The sequence below is a fragment of the Dendrobium catenatum genome, unplaced genomic scaffold, assembly GCF_001605985.2.
Source record: "Dendrobium catenatum unplaced genomic scaffold, ASM160598v2 fragScaff_scaffold_716, whole genome shotgun sequence".
NCBI lineage: Eukaryota > Viridiplantae > Streptophyta > Magnoliopsida > Asparagales > Orchidaceae > Dendrobium > Dendrobium catenatum.
Genome location: NW_021319178.1, coordinates 17,429,769 through 17,449,752, shown reverse-complemented (window position 1 = coordinate 17,449,752; position 19,984 = coordinate 17,429,769). Strand labels below are relative to the sequence as shown.

General features: G+C 36.5%; 1 protein-coding gene across 1 annotated transcript; it reads left to right on the top strand.

The window, feature by feature from the left end:
- The first annotated feature begins 4,524 nt into the window (after positions 1-4,524).
- LOC110105918 (ubiquitin domain-containing protein 2) lies at positions 4,525-19,669 on the top strand. The gene is made up of 4 exons (XM_020835607.2): positions 4,525-4,730; positions 7,939-8,061; positions 19,140-19,259; positions 19,342-19,669. Exons 1-4 carry the CDS (start codon positions 4,694-4,696, stop codon positions 19,431-19,433), a joined length of 372 nt encoding a protein of 123 aa, XP_020691266.1. The 5' UTR covers positions 4,525-4,693; the 3' UTR covers positions 19,434-19,669.
- The last annotated feature ends 315 nt before the right edge of the window (positions 19,670-19,984 follow it).

The following is a 19,984-nucleotide window of genomic DNA, read 5'->3' as shown; positions in this document are numbered from 1 at the left end:
ATATATATATATATATATATATATATATATATATGCTCTAACTAGTAACTAATCATTTATATGGAGAGATATTACATTGCTATGAGAGAGATCCTTCTCTATGTAGTTTTTTTTAGCAAACTATTTATTTTAATTCACTAAAAAAGAGATTACAACAAGCTCCAAGCCTCCAACAGTAGAAAACAAGATTACAAGAACATTACAGCAAAGAAAAAATGTCCTAAAAAAAGAAGTGCAACAAAGGCTGTAATGGAGCAAGAAACACATGAAAAAAGGATGAAGATGGTAGTCGGACTCAGGAAGGGCCAAAAGGCTTCCTACAATCACCCGCAAGCCAAGCAAGGGCCATCCATTGGGGGCAACAATTCAAAAATCAAACATCAGATAACCAACAAACAATAACCCATCACCCAACTAAAGGCTCCATATAGAAAGAGGGAAGGCCAGCAAGTAAGGCCAACGAGGTGGATGCAAAAAAGCTTCCTCATCATAGTCCAAGATATATCGCAGCCAGTAGAAAACATCAAAAGCATAACCATAACAGAAAACACACCAATTAGAGGAAGAAAATACAACAACAGAAAAAGAGATCCAATAGAGAAACCATTATTTTTTCTTAGATTTTCTCCTACGATGCTTCATAGAGCTCTGGTAGAAAGCCTGCTGCACAATATGCCCCACCTTTAGAACATACTTCTCTTGCAAATCATCCACATCATCAACTAAATTACCCCCGACACCCCCGCACGCCAAGGAGAAGGATTCCTCCAGCCAATCCGACGGGTCATCATTATTCAAAGTTAAAGCAAATTGAGCTTTCAATTCGTCATTAGAAAAAATTGAAATAGAGACATAAAAAATAAGCTCATTTCCCTTAATAACATCCACATTATGCGTCAACGACACTCCCATAGAAGCCACGGGTGATACAGGAGTAATAGCATTCAAATCGCTTGAAGACTCATCCAAAACAACCTTATTCACATCACATATATCTATGTCAAGACTATCTAGAGAAATACCAATACAATGCCTACCATCCACAAATTCTATTTGCATCAGAGCCATCATCATCATTGGGAGACTTAAGTGAATGTTCCAAACAAACAGATTGAGGATCCAAATTATCAATAGGAAAAGCCGAAACATCATCAACATTTAAAACAGGAGTTAAGATGGGGCTAGTAGGATGGTTCACAATACTCACATCAGCAGTAATACCCATATTATTGACACAAGATAAATCCGTAGGAGGAGAAATAGATAAAGGAGCAACAGGAAGTTCCCCCTCAACAATAACATTTTCCTCAATAAGAACAACTGGCTAGGCCACGAGAGCAAGGGATATGATAGGACCAATAGCCACAAGATCAATAGCATCCTGAACAACAACATTAGTAGAAACATTCCCCCTAAAAGGAACAATAGGTTTCACAACAAATTGAGGGTCCTCGTGAGTAGGGGAACATTTGTCATTCGAATGAGGCAGAGATGTGCATACATTACAAAATGCGGGGAACTTCTCCATAACAACTTTTTGTAGATAACCTAAATTGTTCGGGCCAGTCCAAACAGAATCAAGGTAAGTTTTTTAGATATCCAATTAGACGAAAACTTAGACCACAAAAGGCCACGACCCAATGACTGTCGTGTTATCAGTTTTTAGGGGATGACTAAATAAGGAACCTAAGCCATGAAGAATGCGAGGGGAGAGAAGATGAGGCCGAAGATTAGAAAAATAAACCCAAATAAGGATAATCAGAGACTCCACCGATAAATCAAGACAAGGCAACCACCTATGTAGCTTTTGCTCATGACCTATTACTCTATAGGGTTTTAATTCATCAATTTCATATAAGAGAATGTATACTTGCCCATTTCAATAATGATTTATGATTTATAGTTAAAATAAAGAGACATTAGTACTCATCAATTTCATATAAGCCATGATTTATTTTTTTGGCATTAAATAATTTTGTTATATATAATAATTTATTTTGCCATAATGTTGTAAACATTTAGGCTTTGTTTGATACGGCTTTTTTACTGCTTTCTGAAGCAACTTTTTAGTACAAAATTTTTTAACTTTAAAAATTTTTCTACTAAAAATTTGTTTTTAAAAGCAATAAAAAAGTCGTCCCAAATGAAACCTTAGTCAATAAAATGGTATAGTTTATTATAGCATAATAGTATTATAAACATAGAGCATCAATGCCAGTAACAAATAATTACAAGTATAGGATCATTCTTTATAATGAATTTAATTGCATGAATTACCATGATAGTAATAATATGCATTAACAATAACAAAAAATTTATTAATATTGGTTAACATAATATTATTCACAAGAACCATGTACTTATCTACTTTAATGCTTTGTAATCAAATACATTAATAATTAAATAATTTTCTTACATTAAGTATACTAATCTACCAATCATCATAAGTATATAAGTCGTTAAAGAATAAATGTATTTGTTGCGTCCTGAAAAATTCGCGGCGGTAGAGAAATATGAAGATTAATGCCTTAGCTTTGTACGAAGATCCAGAACACAAGCAGATGAAAGAGATGAGGGTGTAGCGTTCATAAGAGACACCAGAGTTTTTACGTGGAAACCCCTAAAAAGGGGGAAAAACCACGGGGCCTGGCCCAGTTTGAATGAATCCACTAGCGCTTGCAATTGATTACAAATGAGGCCCATCCTTACGAGGAAGGCCTTGGCTCGAAGTAACAAATATACATCATATAAAATGCATTGTGTGGTGGAAGTTGGAAGAATCAATGTTGATATGTTTGTTTGGGGTGGCAAAACCATAGTCGACGAGCGATGTAGATCGGAAGAACCATATTCGGCGAGTGACGGAGGTCGGAAGGATCGTAGTCTATGAGCGACATAGGTCAGAAGGACCGTTGTATTGCGATGGTGGTTGGGAGGATCGTATTCACCGGGTGACGGAGGTCGGAAGGACCGTTGTCGGCAGACAATGGAGGTCAGAAGGATCATAGTCGGCAGGCGACGAAGGTCGGGAGGACCGTAGTCGACGAGCGACGAAGGTCAAGGGGACCATAGTTAGCAGGCGACGAAGGTCGGGACGACCATAGTCGGCGAGGAATGTAGTCGGCAGACGATGAAGGTCCGAAAGACCATATTCTGCAAATGACGGAGATCAGAAGGACCGTAATTGGATGACAGTGGTTGGGAGGATTGTAGTTGGCGAACTAGCGGAAGTCCTGCGGTGTTCGGCAGACTGGTGGAATTCCAATGGCGGACAGCAAACTATGAAAGTCTGACGATGGTCGGAGAGCAAGCGGATGTCCGACGGCAGTCAGTGAACTGGTAGAAGTCCGGTGGCGGTCGAAGGACGGGTGGAAGTCCGGCGACGATCTGCGAACTGGTGGAAGTCTGGCGGCGGTCGACGGACTGGCAGAAGTCCGTTGGTGGTTGGCGAATTGGTGGAAGTCTGGTGGCGGTAGACGGACTGGCAGAAGTCCGTCGGTGGTCGATTGACTAGCTGAAGTCCGTCGGTGGTCGGGAAGAACTCCGGCGGTGGTCGGCGGGAACTCCGACGGTGGTCGGCGGGAAATCCGGCGATGGTTGAGAGGAATACTGGCGGTGGTCGGCAGGAACTCCTGTGGTGGCCGGCAGGAACCCCGACGGTGGTCGGCAGGAACTCCAGCGGTGGTCGATGGCAAGAGAGCTCCCAAATTCTTCCCTTCCTTCTCTTCTTCTCCCTCTTCCTTCTCCCCCTTTATGTGAAGAATGATGGCCTATTTATAGTTTTTTGAGAGTGGCATGGCTTGTAAATATGTGGAGGATCAAGGGAAAAATGGGAGTGTTTGAATGGACGGCCGATATTGATCCCCTTGATCATGTACCGTTTATTGGTCAATTGAATGCCTTAACGATTTCAGAATTAAATGATCTTGGGCTCGTTGGATTCATCTCGTCGAGCCGCTCGATTTGATTATAAGCATGACACATTTGAAAACTGTTTGATAATCCAAATTGTGGTTTGAACCCTTCAACAGCGCTTCATCCCCTTGATTTGGACCCATATAGGCTCGGATTGAGTCGAATTTGGTGTCGATGGGTTTGTCTTTCTGAGACTTTCAGTTTGACTATAAGTTTGCTGAAATCGGAACTCATATGGTCTTTGATTGAATTTTGGAAGCTTTCAACTCAATTTTGCTTTGAGATTCGTCCCTGATCAAGATAATTTTTTACTGATATATCAGTATTCATAATTTCCCTCTAAAAATGATATATTGTCATTTATATACATATCATAAACTTTTTATGTATTTATATATCTAATATCAAAATGTTTATAATGACTTCCATATCTCTTAAATTTTAGATTATATCTAAAAAACATATTAAAATATTTATATAATTTTAAATAAAGTAATATCAATAATATTTTTATATAGTTTAAAATTTTAAATACTCTACAAATAAAAAGATAAATACATAAAAATACATAAAAATGTTGTTACACTTAAATCCCAAAAAATAAAATCTCTTCGATTATCAAGAATAGTGTATGCCGCTTTGACCTGGAAACAGGAGCTCGTCTACCCATCTTCAAAAGCTAAAGAATTTTGGCGACTCTCCGATCGCTGGGCGGCGCCAGTGGTGTGATGCCCTTTTTCTTGTATACGAGATTGTTGAAGGTTATATATCTCCGGCGATGGGCTGTGGCTTATCCTCCTTGAGCATGTCCGAAGGTGAGCTTACAATTATTGGCCTCCTACGTTGGATTTTACCGCATGCCCTAGCTATTAGTTTATATATTCTCACTGGCTGCTGCAAGCTTTTAATTATTTTCATCTATTCTATGTTGCGTGAACCTTGTTTTATCTTTCTTGATCATTGAATTGGTGTAAGTTGTTAAAATATATTGCTTTTTGCATGATTCGACAGTTCCTGAGGTCATCTTGCATAAATTTGTTAGAAGCTTGCTGATTGAATTGATAGATGTAGTAAGGAATCTTGAGCTGATAGCGTTGGAATTGGTAGCAATCCTGCTAATGATCTGCTTTAATTTGCTGGGGAGCTTGTCTTAATCATTTTGTGTCAGGAAAAACAGAATTTTTCCTTTTTTTTTAGGGACATTTAGGCCAATTAAGGCAAACTCACACACACAACGCATACACACAGACTCGAACCTTGGACCTCTTAATTGAAAGCCTAAGCTCTCAACCAATAGGCCAAGAAGAGTTGTGTACAGAATTTTTCCTTGCTGTATTATTTGTTTTACCTCTTGAGCATTACCGAGTTTTAGGAAAAAACTTTATTAGTGGATTTCCATGGTTAATGCTACTTATGATGTTTTAGCACCGGAATGGAGTCATTGCTTTTTCCAATGGACCCTTGTACTATCCTTGTCTTGTAGCACTGTAATGATCATCATCATTTGACTTATTTGAACTGCTATGTGAAGTTACCACTCTGAGTGTGCATATTAGCTAACACTATTTCGCTTCACATGAGCATCATCTATGAAAGAAGTACATGTGATTTTTGTATCATTATCCTAAATAGTCACGTGATTTATAAAATTGTGCTATTAGGACGTCTAACAATTCATGCTTTGAGAGATGTCATTCGAGGAATCACTTTTTCACTCCAATTTTATTTGGTTTTATTAATTCATTTTTCACTATCTTTAGCTCTACCATATTTAGTTGGAGAGAATGACTTAGAAAGCTTTCACTTGATACTACCTTACAAAAGAGTAGTCATCTCTTTTGTTTCATAAACTCTCATCTCTATAAAATAGAATAGGATAAAGGAAAAATCAAAGAATAGACCTTGTTGACTCCTATAAATTGTATTGAACTCTTCCTTCATTTATCCTATGCATTTTAACTATATGATGTTTAAGAGAATAGGAGGAAGAATGTTAGTTCTATGTGAAATCTGATTGTGTCAATTAATCAAGTTGTACTATTGACTCAAAACTCAATTTCATCGGTCAAACTCACTAGGGGGTTGCAGGGGGGCCTTGCCTAGGAAAAAACTTTTTTCCCTTTAGCCGTACAACGCTGTAGGCTGCAGCGCAACAATGTTGCAGGGCGGCTCATAGATAGATAGTGGAGCGCCGTGAAGCTCCAAACCCGGTGTCGCAACAGTGTAAGTCTAGTTGGGCAGTTTTTTCCTCTTTTTCCATGTTTAACTTGAAGGGTTGTGTCCATTGGGATGGTTAATGTGTGTCTCTTTGACAGTTCTATATGAGAATGGTGTAAGGAGTAAAGAGGAATGGGTGAGTGAGAGAGAAATAGATATGTACAAGTTTCCCATTTTCATAGTTAATTTTTTGGTGTGGCATGGCGCTGTGATTTTTTTCCCAATTTCGAGTTTTTCCATGTTAAATCCTAATTTTCTTTCTTTTTCGCTGCATTTTGTCTTACTCGTTTTTTTCCGGTGAAGTTTTATTCCCAACTAAGAAAGCATAATTGAAGGAATAATATTAAGACATATAATGTTTGTATTGAGCCCGCCTCCTTTCATGTGGAGCATATTCCACTAAATCAGTCTAAACAATGCATCTTACTACAAATCCCCTTTTTCCAATCCTGATCTTGCATTAAAGCTCGTCAGACATTTTGATTGATCCATCGTAGTCATCTTTCAGTCTTGGTTAAGGAAAATCTGGTGGGATTTCATTCATATATTATTTGTGCTACTTCTTTCGTGAATGTTCTTCTTATTTACTAGGTCAAAAAAATAAGAAAGGGAAGGCATTTCCATCTAGGTTTTAGTGTTGGAGGATTTTCAGAGCTCCTGAATGACTTGGCTGGTGAGAGCCCTTTTTGAATTTCTTTGGATATGTTAGAATGAAACAATTACTCATAAATGTTGAATTACTAGTTTTTAAAAAACCTGCAAAATTGAACTTGAGTCTTCTGTAAAGATATCTTCTTCAGCTGAGGAAAGTTCATGAACATGACACCAGTAATGCCAGTTCACAAAGCTACTTTCTCAAAGGATTAGGAGTTACATTTACTCCCATAATATTTTGTGTTTTGTTTGAATTGTTTGGACTACTAGACTATGCAGTGAAAGCCTTAGATTTTGATTTTAGATTCCAAACTAATGATGAACAAATGGAAGATGGATGATGCAATGGATTCAAATATGAAATGGCCATAATTAATCTTTTGGCTCTGTTGATTCGAGTGAACTTTTTAAAATTTTAAACCCAATGGGTTCTCAATTTTAAAGAAGTTCATGCAAAGATGTTGGACCCAGGTGTAGATGCCTCCGCTTCAGGTAATCACATATGGCTTTGCACCTTGGGCACTTTGACAGTGAAGAAGGTGAAAGAAGCAATGCATATAAATATTTTGTGCCAAATTCTGTAGTTAACAAATGCAGATGACCTTTTTATTTTGCTTAAAGGGGAAAGTAGTAATCTTTGCAGGTTACGCTGTGAGCCTATGTGCAAGACCCCTATTGGATTTTTTTAACAATCTTAAGAAATTTTGTTAGGTCAGAGCCCTTTGGATCCACTAGCAGTGCCTTTGAGAGTATCTTAGAGGAAAGAATAGACTATTGTGGCTTTCATTTCCTTTTCTAAATTGAAGTTTAATTTTTTTTCCCAGCATTATGCACTCAAGGTTTTTCCTTCCCGAAGGCTTACTTATTTTACTTAACTGCAGAGTTCATCACTGGTGTTACATTAGAAATGTGATTTGTAGGAGTTGACCATTATATTCTGAACCCAAGTGCTTAGCTAGTCAAGTTTATTTATCGCCTTCTTTTGTTGTTGGGCATAAAATATACTATGTTTTTTTGTGTTTGGCATGGCACTTCAGATTGCTTGATTGGTTTGCTTGTAACCGGATGTATGAAGGTTGCACCTCTGCACTTTACGTAGTATTTACATATGGTCTATTATTGCACAACTTTTTTGTGTTTATTATCTTACAGAAAATACTAAGAAGATCCAAAAGCCAAAGCCTTGGAAGAATCCTCAGCCGTTAGCCATGACTGATCTTAGAAGGATGCGAGAAGAGTTTTGGGACACTGCTCCTCATTATGGTGGTCAGAAAGGTATCTGTTTAATTTTTTTAACTGAGCTTAACTGATGATGTTTCGTGTAATAGTTTTCCTATGAATTTCTTAAATAAAATTATATGAGGCTACTAACTTTGAAAACTGTACAGTATTCAAAAGAAATATCTTTGTTGATCATTTACGTACGAGTTAACTGACATACATGAGTCTGGCTTCTTCTTAAATGTGCTACGTTATGTTTTTATTGAGTGCTATGCCTGCTGCCTCTTTTATCATGTTCTACATACAGTCAAAAATCAAGGGATGGGTTTCCCTGCATGTGATAAGCTTGATAGGAGGGGGTGGCTGATTGGTTAAAAGTTGGTTCGTTCTTTTCTCCCAATCTACTTTGGTAATAAAAATTTACCTATTTTTCATCTAGCGCTAGTAGCATATGCATCATAGACCTTGTATGTTTTCTAGTTTATATGTATATATGCATCATGATGTATACATACACACACACATACATCATCATCATCATCATCATCATCATCATCATCATCACCCTCATCAACGCAGCCTTTTTGTAATAATCATAATCACTATCACCATCAGGACCACCCTATGCTATACCAACCATATATGTTGATTTTATGATTTTCTAAAACAAATGCTTGGGAAGTTTCATTTGTTTGCTAGCGAGCTTACTCAAAAAACTTGGTTCTTGTGATATCAGGATATAGATAGCTGTGAGTGGGTCAATGTAACAGTAGATTATTTTTTGTGGATTTCAATCAATGCTGTTTTGTTTTCTGAACAAAATGAGTGTTAGGAAGTCTTTGAAGCATTTTGTAGTGCCTATTTATAATCATATAATGTAAAGCATGCTTGTGGTGAAGTTGATGGAATTATCATCAAACATCAATATGATATGCATCGATTTATATCACTAATAAAATTAACCATAATAATTTAAATAAAGCTCAATCCACATTTAAACAAAATAGGCAAAAATTTCTTATCATAACAGCTTGTTATCATACCATGGTTAGTATTCTGTGTAGCACAAACATCAAGATGATATGACATGGACAAAATGACATGATGTGGCTGTAAAAAGTAAGATAAGACACATGGACTGATGAGGATATCGATTGACGATATCGACGAGTCTATCAGCGTAGGAATCATAGACCGATGGCTACGATTCAGTCTTTATTTTTTATGCATTTATGTATTGTAGTTTATTTATATGCTAATTATGATTGTACCATTTCTTTTGAGTTTATTTGAGTCGTAGCTCAAGGGGTATTTGAATCATTGTTATTTTATTTTTTAGACCTGTTAAATCTCAACCTTACGATCCCGAAGACATCCACGGCTGTGAACAGTAATCCGTGGGAGGACTACAAGGATTGCATTAATTCCTCCCATTTATTTAGGAATAATTATATTCATATTATTATAAGAGTTATTTGTTTCCTTATTGATATACCTTGTATAGATCTATAAATAGGGAGTAGATTGCTTAATAAAATTCAAGCTTTTCCTTCTCAAATTCTTCGTTTTAACAAGACCTATATATTGTGGCCTCTTCTATTGTAAAAGGATGATGATTATGAATGAAAAATTTCAGCTTTTCTTTGTTTGATCTCTGTGTGAGTTCTTGAGAGGAGAAACCCTAAAAGAAGGTCTTGCAACACCCGTCAATCGCCGGTGGATTCCGAAACTCGCGGTTCGTCGTCATCTACCCCTAAACATCCAACCACCTTATCCACCCTCCCTCCACCGCTGACAAATCCAACCACCACCCAACCGGCCGGTCTCCTCCTCCCATCTCCCTCCCTAGGCCGTCGACAAACCCCCACCCCACGCCGCCAACACCCCAAAACCGCTGGCGTAGCTAACCCTAGCTCCATCGCCGGCCACCCCCTTCCTATTCCCTTGATGATGAAATCAATCATCATTAACACCTAACTAAATTAGCTTAATTGGTTTTGAATTTCAAATACTTTCCTAAACTAAGAAAGCTAAATTAGGAAAGTTTATAAATTGGAATCTGATTTAATTTTAAATTAGATTGGTTACTTCTATTTCATCCCTGATTAATAAGAGTGCATTAAGAAACCCTTAAAACCCTCCCAATCTCCCCCTTTTTCTCTCCATTCCGCTGGCCCCCACTGCCCCAAATTTTGAATTCAAAATTTGAATTCTAATCCTTCCCCCCAACTTATTTAATTCTCTTAATTTAATTACCCTCCTTTGTAATTAACTTTAAAGAGGATTTAATAACCCAAATTCCCCTAACCCTAGCCGCCCCTTCATTCAACCCAACCCCAAGCCGCCGGCCCCTCCTCCCCTTGCTTGTTCACCTTCTTGGAATTCCCCACATCTCATGTGCTCTTTTGATAGGAAAGAAGTCGAGCACCTCTCTTCCAACATTCCCCTAGTGCATGGCCGATCCCGACGTTGATCACGGGTTCATATATGATAATTAAGGAATGACAGACATTCTTCGATCCCCATTCTTCAATTTAAATTTGGGCGTCGACAACTCCGTGGAAGGCTACATTGATCGCATCATCTTCACGTTGGCACCATCAATTGAGGAACACCTCGCAATCGGATCGTGAACGATCGTGGGACGCCCACCAATCCATCCGTCACCGGCTACCTTTCCATCAACAAATTTCTTAGGTTCCTTCTCCCTAGTGGTGATCTCTTTTCTGGTGTTGAGCATCTTCTTCCGCTAACCCCATGAGTGAATGAGTGAGAAGGCCCCAAGGTGAACCTCTCATTATTAAATTGGGGATATTTGTTATGCGCTCATTAAACTTACTCTTGTCTTTGAAGTTTGATCGAATTGTCTTGATTAATCTAAAGTGTATTTCTTTGCCTAAACAAGTTAAAACTATGAATTTCTAAAATCTTTCTTTGTTGTAAACAATAATTTTATATTTGGAAGTTGTAAATAATTGCTCTTCCTAATTTCTTGTTAACTCCTGGTAGTATCACATTATGGACAAAATATTTTCTTTTATAAAATTTATTATAAAATATGATTAAACGCCTATTGTCAATATTTTCAAGAAAAGCTTCGCAAAATGAACTATAATATTATATTTATTATATAAAATCTTATTATCAAAAGGAAAATTGATGGGGACATCAGAGCTTGGAAAGTTTATCAGAGACATGGACGTCGATCTACGGCCACGATCGAGTCCATGTATTTTTGAGTTATTTCATGTATTTGCCTTTTATTATTTATGTTGTAGTTGTTTTTTCGTTTTTACCTCTTAAGGGAGGTCGTATGTAAGCCCTGAGGGCATTGCCGTCTTTTTATTTTGAGTCCTATGTATAAGGCTATTTATAGCCCCTATGTTTCTATTTGAATGCTTAATGATTGAATGATAAGAAAATTTTCCCAATTTTTAATTTCTTATGAGAAATTGAGAGAGACTGAGTGAGGTCCCTTGGAGAGAGAGTTTGGATCACCCACCAATTATGATGCACTAACACTTCTCCTCAAAGAGGCGTGCAGTGTCTGACACTATATCCGACACGACACTCGTCCGATACTTCTCCGACACGTGTTGGACACTCCAAAATCGTGTCCGATTAAAAAATATTAAATACAAATTGGACACGCGTGTCAAACACGCGTATCTTAAATATTTTATGAATTTTTTTAAATATAATTTATTGTATTTTGCGGGATTTAAACTAAATTTCTTATTTCCTATCCACAACATCAAATCAATGTCTTCACTTAATACACAATCATCGAATATTCTCATTTTAATTTCTTTTTGACAGTGAAGGTAATTTCATCTCCTCTCTCGGTGACTGATAAACAGCATCGATGCTTGACTCTCGACATCCTAATACTAATCATTTTAAGCACAAATTCTAGTTAAATGACTTATTGTTTTCAAATTATTTTTAAAATTATACTTATTTAGTTTTTATACACTATTTTTTAAATATAAAAACTATAATACCATGTCCAACCCGTGTCTGTGTCCTATATTTTCAATAATTGACATGTCCCGTGTCCGTGTCGTGTCATATCCGTGTTGCCGTGTCCGTGTCTGTGCATCATAACCCACCAACCTTGGAGACGGTCGGATTCGTGGTTCTTCGTCGTTATCAAAATTTCCTTTTCTTTTCTTTGTCTAGCTTCTAGCCTAAGATCTTACCCAATCCCTAGGCAGCTGACCAACCCTTCTCCACGTTTACCCGCCGGCTTCTCCACCACCACCACCACCCCTCTTCCGAAAATCCCACATGGCCCAACCCCTCTCCCTCCCATCTTCCTTCCATAATTCAACCCCTCTTGATTACTTTCCATAAGCATCCACTCTTAATTTAGGAAGGTTTAATTTCAAAATTCAAAATTATTTTGAATTTGAAATTCTTTCCTAACTTAGGAAATCTATTTTAGGAAAGTTCCTAAATTAAATCCTATTTGAATCTCAAATTAATTGGGATTTAAGAAAGACTTTCCTAATCTCTAAATCTCAAATTAGTAACCCAAATTACTCCCCATAATCACCTCCCTATTCCATTAAGCCGCCGGCCCCTACCCTCATTAATTACCTTGGATTTATTTCTCCCTTTTTTGGGATTAATTCAAAACCTAAAACCACTCTTGGCCGAAATTTCCAAAGCCTCCACACCTCCTAATTACTTTCCAAAATCTAATATTCAGTTTTGGAAACAAATCCCCAATTCCCACCCTCTCTTGCCGCCGCCCCTACCCTCTCTCTCTTCTTTAATTAATCCCCAATCATAGGGATTAATTAGAGAATTATTTGGAAACTCTTTCCCTCCACCAAATCGGAACCAAATTAAATCTCTCTCCCTCCTCCCTTGGCCGACCACCCTACCCTCCTCTCCACTTCAATTTCGAGAGAAACTTCTTTCTCTCTAGCGGAGCTTCAAACCCAAATTAAATCTCTCTCCCCAAAGGGAAGGGCCTTTCCCTCTGGGGGTAGTAAAATCATGATCGGGATAGCGGCCGCAAAGCTATTGAACTTGGGTGCCGAAATGGAATGGCCTGACTTTTTTTCTTTTAGTAAACCGGGCTGGAATCAGCATATTTGTGTTTGACTCCCCGTAACTCTTCCTCAGCCAGGCTTGGGCAGAAGCTAAAGCCAATGAATGGCCGATCCGGAGCTTGAATACGGATTTGCTTACGACGAGCAAGGATACGTTAATACTCTCCACTCCACCTTCTTTGACTTCAACCCGAAAGTTAATCATTCCATCGAAGGGTACGTGGACCGTATTATTTTCACGCCATCGGAGGCCATCGACGAGCAACTTGCCGGCGCCCAGTGGCAAATCATCTCCAAACCTACCCATGGGTGAACTTCTTCCCCTTTACTTTACTTTCCTAATCCCCTAATTTTGTAGGTGGTGACAAGTCACAAGGAGCCGTGTTTCGCCTTCTGCTTTAGCTTAGTAAACGTAGGATTGAGTGCACATTCTTTGTTACTATCTTATTGTTAGATTAGGAATTTTTATTGAAAGCTACTCCATGCGTATGCTGTTGAATTTCGCTATTGTTTTGATAGTGCAAGCGCTTATTATGTAACTTGGCCTAAACGGTGTGACCGCTCTTACGTTTTCTCTTTTCGTTTTAATTAGTTAATAGTTTTAATTGTTCTTGTTCTTTTAAAATAGTGCATGTTCTTAGTGCACTCATTCAAATCATTGTAGTCCATCAAAAACTAATATTGATTTAATTACGATTACATTTTAATATTTTGTCAAGTAATTCTATAATACACATTTGCATTGACATTAATCATTAAATATGCTTTCCTCAGTATCAACATTTGTCTACAAAAAATGCCAAAAATAAAAAATGAGCGTGTTCTCTTCAGAATAATGACACAAAATGTGAACATATTAATATGTATCACTAACGATTGGCTCCACAATTATCATCACCACTAATTTTGATGCTCTCTTTAATGGCACCTTCACCATCATTTAGAAAGAACATAGCTTACGAAGCTAGCTCATTCAGAAGGAAAAAAACCTATAGTTCACCATCACAAATCCTAACCATGTAGGGCCATGCGGTTTTGTTTGACTATAATTTTCGAAAAAAAGCATCATTGAAGATTTTCAAATTTTAGAACTTATTCTGGGTTAGATCCTCAAAAGATTTTGTGAACCGCTCTAGTACAAGGTTGATCTGACGTAATGTAGAGTAATTCTTTCAATGTGATGATGAGAGTCCACAATTAGAGAATTAATTTTGTTTTCTTGCTTATGAAGCTCTTACATCTAATTTTTGACTTCTATTAATTATTTGCTAGCGTCCATAATTTGCTATTGTGTTTGCATTATTGTTATAATGCCTGAGCAGAGGAAGAGGAATGAACTTTTTTTGAAGGTTGGAATTACCTTATTTTTAGGGAAAAAATAGTTGAAATTAATGTAGTTTTGGCCTTATCATCTTTTAAATTAACTCAATCAAATAAGGGACAATCTTATCTATAACTCCACTATTTAGAAATGAACTTACCCTCAAAATATTTCTTCATAAAAGTAGACAATATATATTTAAATTCAAAATCTTGTCCAAAATAAGTTAAAAATTTATAAGTCATCCTTCTTTCCATCCAATGCATGTTTGTCAATTGCAAATACTGCACCATAGCACAAAGATCCCTGTAGATCATAGAGCATAGTGTATGATGTAGCTTGTTCAAATTCGAACATATCAAAATATATTAAAATTTTATTGATGAAACTGTAACTATATTTTGGAGACATAATACAGAAATGTATGCTTGCATCATTCTTGAAATTTAATTCAAGTTCTAGGCTATACAATATTAAACTAAGAAAAGGATATAGTTCATGTTATTTTGTATGATATTTTTCTTAATTTATAAGACAACAAATGAGAGAAAGCTCTAAATAATGTTCAAACGTTATTCCTAGAATGTGCTAGCCGAGAACTGAAGCCTCAGAAAATTGGTGCATGGAGGGCAGAGGGATGATCTTTGTTCCATTGAACATAAAGAGCCCTTGCGTGCTTCGTACGCTACTCTATCGAGAACCCTTGTGTGCATCGAAGGCGAGATCACAAGCTTGTATGCGTCTAAGAAGGCAAGAGCCGTGAGATCAAGAGACATGATACACGTTGAAGGAGAGTTTGCAAACCCTCATGTGCGTTGAAGGTGAGGCCGAGAGCCCTCGTGAAAGTGGTGAAGGTGAGAGTCAAAAGCCCCCACACAAGTGTCGAGAGTCGAAGGGTACTATCTATGCTCTAAGAAATGCAAATCAAAATAGAATAAAGTAATTAAATAAATTATAAATAATATCAATCATAATTTGAAATCATAAATCTCATAAACTAAAATTGTGTGCATTATCAAGGATATACATTATTGCCCTTTCATAGCGCAAATAGCATACACCATTTTAAACCTATCACCTTGTCATGAAAATGGCATAGGGGTTGAGCCGCACCGTGCTATAGATCATAGCTCGTGTCATTTTGAGCTATTACCATGTATAATCCAATGGTCCAATTTTCTATCTTTCAATTATCAAACATTTAATTAACGATCTCTTTTTTACCCATGGACTACAAATGATTTGATCTTCCTATCCAACATTATGATATGAAAATTCTTTAGTAAGATCTTGTATTAGGAGCATTTGTTAGACGTATTGGAGGCGTGACACATGTTTGTGTCTAATATGTATTTGATATGAAATAAATAGATTTTAGAAGTATTTGTGCTTCATAGATAATGTTGTGCAACAATATTGAAGGAACCTACCACAATTAATAGTGTCATGGTAGTATATGGCTTTTATTTTTAGCCTTATAATCATTTTTTTCAAGTTTCTTCATTAAATCTCCTAATGTTTTTGCTTGAACTGAACTCTTTCATTATTTTTTTTTACTCATAATTTTTATATTGTTGTTTACTTTTGCTTTTCAATCCTGACCTTCTCACATCTTCTTTTGTGATTTATAAATTGAGTAAAAACTCAAAATAGTCCCCCGACTATTGATAAATGTCCAATTTAATCACAGAGTTTTTCATTGCTCTATTTTAGTCCCTCAACTATTAGAAATTGAGCCAATTTAATCCCAGAACCTAGAATAAGAGTTAAAGTTAACTTCAAAGTTAAATGTGAAGGATATTTTAGATATTATAAGTGAATATTAGAATACAATACTTACATTATTATATTTTATCATTTATTAAATTATAGTAAATAGTTTATCTAGTATATAATAATGGTGAATAAATTGTGAAAAAATTTATACTTTTTTAAAGCAAAATCAAACATTGATCTTCTTTACCATACTATGTCACAATAACTCTTTTTATAACAAAAATTTAAGTCACTCAATCTACATTAATTTAAGAATTCTTATTCTTAATTTCCTTCATTCATTCAAAATTTGGGTAGCCATCCTAAAAGCATAGCTAATATTATTTTTATTCTTTTTTTTAAAGGTGGTCTGACAATTAAAATTAGGGAAATGGATTTTTTAGTTTTTTCAGCATTGGTTTGATAATTATCTCCATATAAATCTATCTCCTTAACCTAGTTTGGTAACCCCTTATATTTGAATTTTAAATTGCAATTTTTAAATTTAGTATATTCTTAAATTTATTTGCTAATTTCTTCTTCCAAAGTTAAACTTGCAAAATTTCTTGAAAGCCTCTAGATCCTGATTCCTCATTTTATGCTATTTGTTCTTGCAAATGCAATCAATTATAAAAACGTAATGGCTCAGAAGTAAGTGTTGGGGAAGATGAGGAGTAAACACCGCAATGACGAAACATGCAAGAAAGTAAAGCAGCGGAAAGTAAAGGACACTAGGATTTAACGTGGAAAAACCCATAGAGCCACACCATACCAAAAAATCCACTATGAAAATTGAGATAAATAAGTACATATCTCTCGTCTCTCTCTCTCTCTCACATTGCTTCTCTTCTCACATGCGCCGTTCTCACACTTGCCCAAACTGAAAATACAAGAGAGAGCCAAGTAAAATAACTCTAAGGGACGCAACACTTCAGAAAACGAGAAAGAAAATCGTTCAGTCCGTCTCGCAGCATTGCGACTCCAACTTGAAGTGCTGCAGCACTCAAGCATCTGTTTTGAACTGCTGCGGTGCCATATCTAGGAAGATGCGATGCTCTGCTCTCTGTCGTTCAGCGTTGGGGTGCTCGGGAACACAACACTGGGGCGCTCGGGTACGCAGCACCGATGCGTTTTACGGGAAAAAAATTCAATTGCCAAGCAGGTCCCCTACACCCCCTAATATACACGACTAACTTTGAGGTCCAAGACAACAAAATAACTAAATTGATCAATACAATTAGATTCCACACATAACAATAAGATTAATTCTTAATTAATGATGTTAATCTTAATTACATGAAATTGAATTATTTCTAATTAAAATTAAATAGTATGTTCATATCATGTGATCATCCCATCTTATGATCCTTCTAGTTAATTGAACCCATCAACACAATTTCTTTGGCAGAACCCATTTGCATGTTCTAAACATTTTGGTGAGGTTGACATATTGATTTTCTTTTCCGTCATCTCTCTTTTCTAATTATTCTTCTTTGCATAGTTAGCCTAAAATTATGGTGGACGCACCGAAGATATATCCCATGGTGCTGGGATAGTGTCAATGATAGCAATCAGTTTTATGAACCGTTTGGAGAAGTTTGACATAGCCTCTTCAAATGTTTTAAAGCTCTTTTAATCCTAACATGCATTGAATCATGAATGCTATTCAATGCGTGGGTCTTTGTTTCCATAGGAATCTCTTGATTTTTCTTAAATTTCACACAAACTATAATAAAATCTTGTAGGTTGGATCTAATGCTATAGCACCAAAATATGATATGAAATTAGGCTGCGGTAGGTTTATGGAATCGACAGAAATTGTCTAGAACAAGAAGATAGGTTTTCTGCAGAGGAATTATGGGGATTAGGTTGATTCTCCTAATCTGCTTGAGAGGAAAGAGAGGATGGGCTGGCGGCTGCCAGATTTTCTCCCTGAAAACTGTGCTTCAGTTTTGGTTGGACCTTGGTTGGCATGCCAAGGAGAGAGACCGAGTAGGAAAATAATTGAATTTCTTGGTCCGGTGATGTTTTAACTTTAAATGAATTTAGGATTTGCTGAATTATCTCAGTGGACTTATTTCTCTTGTTCTTTTATATCTATTTTTGTTTTGATCAAACTTTTCAACAACCTAGACTTATTGGACATTGAGACCTCATTTTTAATGGTTTTCGTACTGCTTCTTAAAACAAATTTTTACTATAAAAATTAAAATTTTTATACTAAAAAGCTGTTTTAAGAAGCATAAAAAAAACCACCCCAAACGAAGCCTGAATCTTGCAGCTTCCGTAATAAATTTACTATCTAGATTCTTCTCCTGGCTGCTTAGGCATCCTGTTTATACTCTCACAGTCATTTTGATGCCATATGCTGGTTGAAACTTATTTTCATGTGAATTTGCTTGATTAAGAGAAGAAGCTTTCTCTCGGACATAAGGAAACTAAAAAATAATAGAAACTCACCCAAATTCTCAAAATTCTGCACGTATTCAAATCAATTTGGAGTTTAAACCCAACATGCTTGAATGTACTTTGACTCGACTTCACATTTATAATAAAGTTCAATTCCAGTTCTAATCGGAATATGACGCTCTCAATTCAATTTCCGTTTCTAATTAAATCAAATAGGTTTTTCATTTTCATACTGAGTCAATCATGTCCGCACTTGCCTTGTTAATGCTGCCAAGGACCTTTTTTTGCAACCCTGATGATCGAAAAATTATTTTGGGCAGACGCCGGATGGCGTCCCGAGACCAACCAAAACGGGCCACATCTTTTTTTTGCTTAGTACCGGTGCTCGGTACTACTATGTACCAGGTGACACGGCGTGTTCTAATTGAACTCCGGACCGTCCGGTGTCCACAGAATAATTTCTCTTGAGGATCAGTCCCACCGTTGTGAAATGTTGAAAATCAAGGACTAAATTTTGCACTGTGATCAATACACAAAGATGTAGAAATTTCAATAAATTCACAAAAAACATCTTTTCATCACAGAGATCTGGGATGCGCTAAGAGCTGCAGCAGAAGCTGATATCAACCTTGCGCAGGCAATTCTGGACAGTGCTGGTGTCATCCTTGCTAATGCTGATATGACACTTGTTTATGATGAAAGAGGCAAGCAGCTATCTCACTTAAAGAGTTAAAAAACCTCAAATATCTTCAGAAACATCTGTTAATTGAAGTTTTTTTTTTGCAGGCGCTAAGTATGAATTACCTAAGTATGTTTTGAGCGAACCGACTAATCTGATTCATGATAAGTCTCCTAGTGGAGATGACTTGCACAAATAAGGTTACTAATTTATATCCTGTATATACTCTGTTCCTAATCTCTTTATTTGCCGCTGCCTCTGCCTCTGCCTCTGCCTTCTTATTATTGTGTTTGCTCTGTATCTCAGAATCATTCCATATTTTATTAAGTTCCTACTAGAAAACAGTGTGCTTGTTAATGATCAAAATACTATACTGTCTTATATGTAAATTCATCTTTTCTGGAACAATTATATGTTTGCATATTCTTCTCTTCATTGCGTAGTAAAGCGCAAAATCTTCTGTAATTTGTTATCAGAAATGTTTCTTTCACACGTAGTTTTCTCCTGCAGAAAAAAATGCAAATTTAGATTTAAATATTCTTCCTCAAAATTTGATCTGAAAGCTTTTGTAGTTATAGTTTTTTTAGATATGTTTTAATCAATTAAAATTTATATTCCTTAAGACTTCGTTTGAGGCAACTTTCTTACTGCTTCTTAAAACAGCTTTTTAGTACAAATTTATAAAATTATGTGTAGAAGATATGTACATTTTCTCTTAATTTGATAGTGATTTTGGTTTGGTGCGGCTCG